Source organism: Cebus imitator, unplaced genomic scaffold, assembly GCF_001604975.1.
Source record: "Cebus imitator isolate Cc_AM_T3 unplaced genomic scaffold, Cebus_imitator-1.0 Scaffold635, whole genome shotgun sequence".
Taxonomy (NCBI): domain Eukaryota; kingdom Metazoa; phylum Chordata; class Mammalia; order Primates; family Cebidae; genus Cebus; species Cebus imitator.
In genome coordinates, this window is record NW_016107950.1 from 697,400 (window position 1) to 707,279 (window position 9,880).

Genomic DNA, 9,880 nt, shown 5'->3' on the forward strand with positions numbered 1-9,880 from the left:
AAAAAAAAAAAAAAAAAAAAAAAAAAAAAAAAAAAAAAAAAAAAAAAAAAAAATTTAAATGGCTATATTAAAATCAAAGTACACTTCAGAAAAAAAAAATATTAACAGAAAGAGAGTCATGACATATCAGAAAAGAGATTGAATCATTAGGAAGATACAACCTTAAATGTATATGTACTCAATCGCAAAGTTTTAAGACATGAAAATAAAACTGAAAGAATAGCTAAAGCTACAATTAGAGGTGCAGATTTCAACCTTCCTCTTTCAGCAAATAATAGGGCAAGCAGACAAAAAATACTGTCAGAAATAAGACTTGAGTAACACTGTTGACAAACATGACCTAATTGCTATTTATGAACAGTTGGCAATTTCCACTCTTCTCTCAGTAATTCATACATTTAGAGAAAATAAATCAGTAAAGATATAAAAGTGTCTTTTAAAAAAGACTATCAATTTGATCTAACTGGTATTTACAGAACACTCCAGCCAACCAAAGCAGAATACACATTCTTTTCAAGTACACTTGAAATTAAAGTAGTATATTAGCCAGGCATGGTGGCAGGTGCCTGTACTCCTAGCTACTCAGGAGGCTGAGGCAGGAGAATCGCTTGAACTTGGGAGGCGGAGGTTGCAGTGAGCCAAGATCGCACCACTGCACTCCAGTCTGGGCAACAGGGCAAGACTCCGTCTCAAAAAAAAAAAAGTGGAAAATGAAAATATCAATAGAGAAAACGAATACAAGCCAAAGCAGGTTCTTTGAAAAAATAATATAATGATAAACCTCTAGTCCAAGGATTGGCTGACATTTTCTATAAAGGGTCAGATAAATATTTTAGAATTTACAGGCCACATAATTTATTCAACTTGCAACTACTCAACTCTGCCACTGTAGCATAAAAGCAGGCAAAGACAACATGTAAATAAATGAGTATGCTGTGTTCTAATACACTTTTTATAAAAAACAAGCAGGAGCATGGAGATGGAGACAGAGCGATAGAGAGATGAGGCAGAGACAGAAAGAGAGAGAACACAAATTACCAAAATCAGGAATGAGAAAGGGACATGACTACAGATCATACAGCCTCCACGATCAGCTAGTCACCCCAGGGAACCCCCACCCCATCCATGGAGCAGGCAGGGATGCAGAAACCACAGGAGGGTATGTGCCTCAGCCTTCAATGCTGGCATGCATTTATTTACTTAGTAACTAATTTATGCAAACGGGCAAAACAAAGATCCCTGGCCTCGTGGATCTTACCTTCTGAATCAGGGAGATTAAGAACAAACAATGTACATAATACATTTGTAGATTATCCAGCGTGTTAGGAGTTCATATAAACTGTGAAGAAAAAAGGAAAGGCAGGACAAGGGAGGGAGAGTGGAAGTGCTGAGAGTTTAAAATGGTTTAAAGACCCACCCAGGAAGGTCTTATTGAGGAATTAACATTTGAGCAAAGATGTGAAGGAGGTGATAGAGCAAGCCACCGGAAAGGCACAGGGCCTGAGGCACAGCCATTCCTGGAACATCTGGGGAACAGCAGAGGCCAAAGTCGTTAGGGGAGAGAATAAAGGGGAGAGAAGTGGAAGGAGAGATCAGAACCTCAGGGGACGCAGTCAGAATAGGGCCTTATGGTCTAAGGTGTGAAATGGGTGGGAAGCCCAGCAGGAGAGGGTGTGCCAACATTGGGGGGATGAATAAAAGGAAAAAGATCAACAGAAATTTAGAGAAACAATGGGGCTTCCTAAATCCCCACAGTAAGGTCACTCTAAGAGCTGGACCCTCCAGTCCTGGGGTCAAGGCGGAGCTAGAAAGATCCCTCCTCCCTCCTCCTTGCACAAGGACATGCAATTTGCGGGGAGAGGATACCTACCCGACCGTTCTCTATCTCTCGACAGGCCATCAGGATGACCTAGACAAGGAGACCAGGGGAGAGGAAGGTGATTGGGTTAGGGGGCCAGGGAAACCACCGAGGGGGTACTTAGAGGTTGACCCCACCGTCCTGCCCTGCCCCCAAGTGCTGACCTTGACCCCAAACTCCCAGATCAGTCGCCAGAAATCTAGCAGGGTGTGAGGCAAGGGTCCTTGTGTGGCGATGTAGGCCCGGCTTCCATCCGCGCCCTGGTGAAGGCCGCATTCACTACTAAGATTCTGCTGCCCACCCCTGGCCACCCCCAATCCACCTCTTCCACCTCCTTCCAAGATCCCAACCCTCACCCTGATGAAGTTGCCATTAATGTAGTCACTGTGTCCCTCTTCCTGGAGCAGGGAGAGGATCACTCGCGTCTGATCATCTGTCAGCAGATAAGGTAAGAAACGTGGAGTTTGGGGAGGATAGGGTGGCCAAGCCTCCGACAGCCCCCTGGCCGAAAACCAGCAGGGACCACACACCTGCAGAGACCCCACTGAGGTGCCCTCGTGGGCTGCTGAGCAGCGCAGAGGGTGAAGGTTTGGGAGGGGAGCGCAGCGGGTAACTCCAGTGCACACTGACGCCTGGACTGCGGCGGTGCCTGCGCCGCTGTACCCACTCCCCGCAGAAGACCCCACTTACAAGGCAGCACATCTTTGTAGCGGTTCTTCCTGACGTTCCCCGGCTGACTGCCGGCCTCGGTGGAGCACAGGCCGTCAGCCTTCCAGGCGGCCGAGCGGGCCTGAATGTCCTGGTGGAGCATCATGAGTGCGCCAGGGAGGGGAAAAGACAGGAGAGGAGCCAGGTCAGAGTCCCGGGCCACCTAGGCGCGCACAGGATACAAGGCCAGTGGCCTGGGGAGGTGAGTGCAGACCCCGAAGGCACCCGGCCTGCCTAATAAAAATGATACGGTAATAGCGACCCAGAGCACCTTCTCTGTGCCAGTCTCTGCGCTAAGGGCATGTAATCACAGGTTCCCACGACATGGGTACTGACTTCTCCATTGTGCAGGCGGGAAGGTTTCGGCACTACGTGGTTGAGTGACTTGTGGAAGGTCCCAACTAAGAAGTCTCATGGTGAGGGTGGAACTCAGACCTCTCGGCACCCACCCCTTGCACACTCTGTGACATTGTCCTGTAAGCAATAACTGTGATGAAATATGTGTTATATAACTAAACATATAAGACAATGTACAATGCATTGGTATTATAATGGATAACATATACTATATGTACTGTGTTACATCTTGTGTTAGTATCTTGTACAGTACAGGATACTATGAGTATTGTGTTACTGGGAGATTATAATAATAATTGTGAATAGTGTATTACCCTCACCGTCAGGTATTCATAATCTCAATGATAATAAGTGACACCTACTATGCCACCACTGTGTGCCAGCCACCATTCTAAGTGCTTTACTTATGTCCATTGGGTCATTTAAGCCCTCATGATGCCTGTGTGTAGTGGGTACACCTAGAAAAGCCCACCAATTCCTGCACATGTGGGAGGCAGGCTCGGGAAGCAGGGGTACCCTCACCACCCAGCCTTCTGCATGTGCACTGTTCAGAACCCAACCAGTCACATGATGTCATATATCAAATGGGTATTATCTTTACGTTTGTCACATACTTTTTTTTTTTTGAGACAGTCTCGCTCTCCTGCCTAGACCAGAGTGCAGCGGCATGGTCTCAGCTCACTGCAACCTCCACCTCCTAGGTTCAAGCAATTCTCCTGCCTCAGCCTCCTTAGTAGCTGGGATTAGAGGCATGAGCCACCATGCCCAGCTAATTTTTTTGTATTTTTAGTAGAGACAGGTTCTCACCATATTGGCCAGGCTGGTCTCAAACTCCTGGCCTTGTGATCTGCCCACCTCAGCCTCCCAAAGTGCTGGGATTACAGGTGTGAGCCATCGTGCCCAGTCTATATTTTAATATTGTATAATTATATATCTTACGTTTATTATGCATTTCTTAGATATGATATTTCTGCATGTGTGCAAATTACTTGTTTGTAATTACCTGTTATACATTTTATATTTACTTATGAATTTATCAAATAACCTTGGTCATTTTGTAAATTATAATCTTTATTTTTTATATTTGTTGTATTATTTTATGCAGTTATACAATGTTTATTGTATAAATGGTCATTTACAATATTTTTATATATTATTTTTTCTTTTTATTTTTTCCTGTTTTGGTTCTATGAGAAAACATATATTATTTCTAAATTTGATATGCGTCACCATATATCAGTTTACACGTTTGTATGGTATGTTTCTATGTCTGGTACATAAGCTATTACACTTTAAGCATGTCATTGACTGTAGCGTACAGTGCCTAGGACGCTGCGTGAGCCTTCCTGATGCTGGGCTTGCACTGCCCGTATTGTAACATTTAGATTTTTTGTTTGAGATGGGGTCTCGCTCTGTCACCCAGGCTGGAGTGCAATGGCCCGGCTCAGCTCACTGCAACCTCCGTCTCCCTGGCTCAAGCGATTCCTCTGCCTCTGCCTCCGTGGTAGCTGGGATTATAGGCATCCGCTACCACGCCCAGCTAATTTTTCTATTATTAGTAGAGACAGGGTTTTGCTGTGTTGCCCAGGCTGGTCTCGAACTTCTGAGCTCAAGCGATTCTTCCGCCTCGGCCTCCCAAAGTGTTGGGATTACCGGCGTGAGCCACCGCGCCAGGCCCACGTTTAGAATCTTTATAGGCAGTGACAAACGCCCCTATGAAGTGCGCGCACAATACGTGCTAAGAGCTTTTCACCCACCCCATTTAATCCTTAAGCCAGTTTGGTCATTCGCGTTCCCATTTCACCAAGGGAGAAGCCGAGGTCGGAGGGGCCAGGTAAACCGCCTGGACCACAGCCGAATGGCCCCGGACGCGGATTCGAGCCCGGCGTTCACACCCTCACTGCGCCAGGGCCTCCAGGTTCCCCTTGGCCCTGCTGCGGCCCCTTCCTTCCTGCGGTCACAGGAGACAGTCAGGTCGCCAAGAGCGGCGGGGCCGGGGCTGTCCAGCGTGTCCAGAGTACCGGGGGCCACCGGCCTTCCCCTGCGGAGCCCGCCCCGCCTGTCCCACCCGCAGCCGGGTTGTTCCGGGAGCGCGACCAGGACACCGGGAGCAAGGGTGCACACGGTCTGTCCCGACCCGACTATGGACGTTGCGCTCCGGGAGCGGTGGGCAGAGAGTGAAGACGGAGACAGCGAGAGCGACAGAGAAGTGCTGGGGGGAGAAACAGGGAGAGACTCCCCGAGGCGGGGAGACACCCGGGACACCGAGACAGAGAGGCAGAGCCCGCAGGGCGTAGAGGACGGGCGTAGAGGACAGACGTCCGCGGGGCCAGGGCCGGGGTGCGCCGCTCCCAGATCCCGCGCGCCACTCACGCTGAACTCGCCGGCGAGGACCGCCGCCTCCCGGTCGCCGCGCGCTTCCAGACGCTCCAGGAAGCTCTGCGCCGCGTCCAGGCTGCGGCTCATGGCGCCGCGGGCCAGCAAGGTCCAGCCCTGCCGCTTCGTTCCGCGCCCACAGCCAGTGTGGACGCCGCGGGAGGCGGCGGCCGGCGGCTGAGCCTCCGCCCCGGCCTCGGCAGCCAATGGAAGCGCGCAGCGGCGGGGAGGGCGACCCGGCCAGGGTGTTCTGAGCCCGTGCAGCCCCGCCCCGGGCGCTCGGGCCGCTGCGGGAGCCCTCGGTCCTCGCCCGTGGCCCGAGCAGAGCCCAGCACCAGCGCTTCCTTTTTTTTTTTTTTTTTTTTTTTTTTTGTGGCTGCCGCGCCCACAGGTGGGGCCGCACAGTCCCAGGAACACTCCCTCCTGCTTGGACCCGCCCCCAGTCCAGGATCCGCGCCCGGGGCCAATGTCCGGGTGCGGGCTCTGGGTGGACCGCCGCGCGGGGTCCGAGCTGGGGCGGGCGGCAGCCGTGGGTGGAGATGGTCGCCGAGATCAGACTATTCCTCCTCCTGGGGGACCCCGGGGTCTGGGGCGTCCGGCGCTCTGCGCTCCAGCCCGGCCCAATGGACGCCGGGGCTGAGGCAGCCGCGCCGTGGGAAAGGCCAAGTGGCAGCCGGATCTTCTCTGCATACTTCCCGAGGAATTTGTGGTTGCTCCTTTTCCCGTATGAGCTGGGCGGCGCCGGGGCACCCGGGTCAGTCCTGTGTGAGCATCTCGACCTGCATAAGCCTGCTGGGAAACAGAACTGAGGCAGTGGGAGTTGGTTCTGGGGAACCAATAGCTTCTCTTTTTTTGCCTGCCCTGGCACTCCCATTTGTGCAGAGGTCAGAGGAGAACTGCTGTGCCAGCTTCGGGGGTCACCGAGGGGAGGCTGGAGAGAATGGACCGGCACCCGGGGTCCTTCAAGGACAGGCCTGGATTAGGCCCCTTCTCACCGAGGTTGGAAGAATTAAGACGGGTGTCACTGGAAGGGCCGCCAGTGGACACCGGTTTGAGGTCGTTGAGGGGTAGAAAGGTAGGACTGGGGCCTGGATGTGTGCCTGAGTCACTGAAGGGTCAACAGGGGAATAATGTCAGGTGGTCAGTTTAATTCACTAGGGGTCATCAGAGTATTATTTAAGGGCACACCTTTTTCTTTTTCTTTTTTTTTTTGAGATGGAGTTTCGCTCTTGTTACCTAGGCTGGAGTGCAATGGCGCGATCTCGGCTCACAGCAGCCTTCAACTCCTGGGTTCAAGCAATTCTCCTGCCTCAGCCTCCCGAGTAGCTGGGACTACAGGCGTGCGTTAAGGGCACACTTTCTTAAAGGGCCAGGTAGGAAGTGATTTTGGCTGTACCATCTCTGCCCCAACCGCTTAACTCGGCTGTGGCAGCATGAAAGCAGTGTCGCTGTGTCCTAATGAAACTTTTTGTGTACAAAGAAATGAGAATTTCATGTAATTTTCATGTCATGACTTTGATTCTAGTCTGTGTGTGTGTGTGTGTGTGTGTCTGTATGTGGCCTACAGGCTGTCGTTTGCTGACCTTGGCTTAAGTGATGGAGAAATCAAAGTTGGAGATCAGTAGCTAGGACGGTTTCATTTATTGTGGGGTCAGAACGGGTCACTGTGAAATCCATGTTCATCATTTATCAAGTTACATCTTTGACCGTTCTAAGGGGGGTGAGTAGTGATCATTTAGGATGGTAGTGATAGGAAATTCATTAGAAGTCAGTCAGGGTTCCTTGGATGTTCATGGGGGCTGTCAGTCATTGGGAGGCCCAGTGAATACTTGGGACATGGACAAGAAGTGAAACTAATTGGGCCATTGGGATTTGCGGTGTAACTGAAGGGTCAGAAGAGTTAGGGAAGTCATGAAGAGCTTCTGCTCAGTTCATGATCGTGACTCTCAGTGTATCACTGAGGTTTCGTGGGTGGCCAGGGAGATCCAGGGAGGTAGAATACAGAAGCCTCAGTGAGCTTTCAGAAAAGGACTTTGCTGGGGAAGTTATGAAGGCTATGGGCTACTGGATACTAGAGCACTCAGGGGTCTGAAAGGTATCTCTGTGATGGTGGTGGTCGTGGATGTCAATGGCCACTGAAGACTGGGTGGTACCTGGCCTTTGGCAGCAGTGAGGGGTAAATGGACCATCCATGGTTCTAAGTAGGGGACAAGGAGGCTGACCCAGTGACTAGGGTCTCTGCCTGGCTAGCCGAGGGTCTTCTGTCCAACTAGGGGGCGGAAAGTCCTTCCATCTGACCTGGAAGGTGGGTCTATCTATCCAGCTGGCTGGCAGAATCTGTCCAGCAGCAGGGATACTGCTGAAGGCCTGTTCTCATAGGCTGAGGTCTGTCTCTCCAGCTGAAGTTGTGGTTGACTGGGTGGGCAGGGTGTTCTCACCTCTGGAGTAATATCTGTTTGTCCATTCCATTTGGGGGAAGGAGCCTGTCCTTGAGGGATTCTGACCTTTGTCTGGCTGGGAGGGCCCAGCTGTCTCTCTGGCCACAGGTCTGTTTCACCGGGGGGTCTTCCCATCTGTCAATAATCTGTGTCTGTCTGTCCAGGTGGGAGTGTTTCCCTGGGCATCTGTCCATCTGGAATCTGTCTGGGCAGGTGTGTGTGTGTGTTTTTGGTGGTCTGTGTATTACAGGATCTGAGTGACTAGCCAGATGCTGCCTTGTGACCTGTGAACATTAAGTGGCCGAGGCTGTGGTCTGTCATTTTTACTTCCAGCTGCCTTAAGTGTCTTTCTGCTCTCATGTTCACCTTCACTCCAAGCACCCCCCTTGTTGTTTTGAGATGAAGTCTTGCTCTTGTCCCCCAGGCTGGAGGGCAATGGTGGTGGTCATGGATGTCACTGGAGGTCAATGGCCACCGAAGACTGGGTGGTACCTGGCCTTTGACAGCAGTGAGGGGGTAAATGGGCATCTTGGATCACTGCAACCTCCGCCTTCCAAGTTCAAGCCATTCTTCTGCCTCAGCCTTCCAAGTAGCTGGGAGTACAGGCGCCTGCCACCACACCTGGCTAATTTTTATATTTTTAGTAGAGACGGGGTTTCACCATGTTGGCTAGGCTGGTCTTGAACTTCTGACCTCAGGTGATCCACCAGCCTCGGCCTCCCAAGTGCTGGGATTACAGGTGTGAACCACCATGCCTGGCACCCCTCCTTGTTGTTTAACCCCCCTGCCCTCCTGACATCTGACCGTCCCTCATGTCTCTCCAAACATCCAGATTCTTAGCTTGCCCTCTGTTCGGCTCAGGCTGGGTGTGGGGGATGGGAAGACCCCACAACCTCCAGAGGCTCTGGCCCACCCCAGCTCTCCTCTCCCGGAGGACTGCCAGCTGTGTTCTTGCAACGAGGGTCGCTGCTGCTGGTGGCCCTCCTGTTTGCCCTGCCAGCAGCAGTTTCGCACAGTGGGAGCAGCTGGCACTGGTACAGAGCCCTCAAGCATGCCAAAGCCCACGCGCCACATGCCGGTCTGTCACCTGCCCACCAGTCAGTGTGGCCACACAGGCTGCTCCACAGAGCCGACGGGACGAGGTGCCGGAAGATGCACAGGGACGCACGAACAAGGCTGTGAGTTCAGCCTGCGCTGAGGCTGCAGAGGGGAAAAGAAACGACAGTGGAGACCTCTGGCAGACAACCCTTCCTCCTGGAGGCTTCCGGGAAACTCCGTGGAGACTGCTGGCATCGCCAGGGTACGGTTCTTCTCCAGCTTCCTTTTTTGCTTAGTTAAAAAAGGGCAGAAGACTGGACCCAAAATGTTTCAGTTAGAATTCTGGCACCATGACTCAGTGTGACCTTCGGCGAGTCACTTAATTTCTCTGTATCTCAATTCCCTCCTCTGTGGGATGGGAACAATAATAGTCTCTCTTCTTGTTGCTTTATTGTGAGAATTTAAGGAAATCATTGTACATAAAGCATGTAGATAGAACAGCCCTTCAAGCTGGGTGAGCTGTACTGTTGGCTTATCGGCAAGTCTGGCATTTAGCGAACAGGAAAAAGGCACCCTCTTCAGTGCAAGAGGAAGCTTGTGGTGGCATCCCCCTCCCGTCCCTGAGAGCTGTAAGGCCTCTGGGACACCTTTGTTCCTGTCTCATTTAACTCTCCTCAGGTGTGCCAGGTTTCAGTGTTCTGAATCAAAGACTCCTCCTGGTCCCTCCCTGGGAAAGGGTCAGCAGCTCAGAGCTAGGGAAACACAGGCCAAGGAGAAAGCCACCCTTCCCCTTCTCAGCCCTCCCACCAAACCCCACAATCCCCAGCTCTTTGTGGAGGCTGACCTGCTGCCCTCAGGACTGCCCTGCAATTCTGCTTCAGAAAGCAGGGAAAACCATTAGTTATAGAGGGGAAGCCCTCTTCCCCATTTTTAAAATGCTTATACCAACTTTTCCCCCACCTCTCCAGGGCAGAGCCTGGGTACCTGCATTGCCCAGGGGCCCCTGTTGTGCCCCTGGAGGAAGTAAACTCAGGCAGACAAGTGCTCCAACAGCAACAGCATTCAGGGACTTCTGTGACTGACAGGCCTGGTCAGGCTGCTGCCT

General features: G+C 51.8%; 1 protein-coding gene across 4 annotated transcripts in view; it reads right to left on the minus strand.

Moving 5' to 3' along the window:
* The window catches only part of PTPN18 (protein tyrosine phosphatase non-receptor type 18), a 26,795-nt gene extending 21,310 nt beyond the window's left edge, over window positions 1-5,485 (minus strand). The window contains exons 1-5 of one of the 4 annotated variants that reach the window (XM_037734569.1): window positions 5,297-5,485; window positions 2,549-2,657; window positions 2,215-2,291; window positions 2,023-2,118; window positions 1,871-1,909 (exon numbers count right to left, since the gene is read on the minus strand). In XM_037734569.1, the coding sequence (XP_037590497.1) occupies window positions 1,871-1,909; window positions 2,023-2,118; window positions 2,215-2,291; window positions 2,549-2,657; window positions 5,297-5,389 (414 nt within the window). In that variant the 5' untranslated portion in view covers window positions 5,390-5,485. The remainder of the gene's footprint in view (window positions 1-1,870; window positions 1,910-2,022; window positions 2,119-2,214; window positions 2,292-2,548; window positions 2,658-5,296) is intronic. The other 3 variants (XM_037734570.1, XM_017517537.2, XM_017517538.2) reach the window with 3 other exon arrangements.
* Window positions 5,486-9,880: the final 4,395 nt, after the last annotated feature.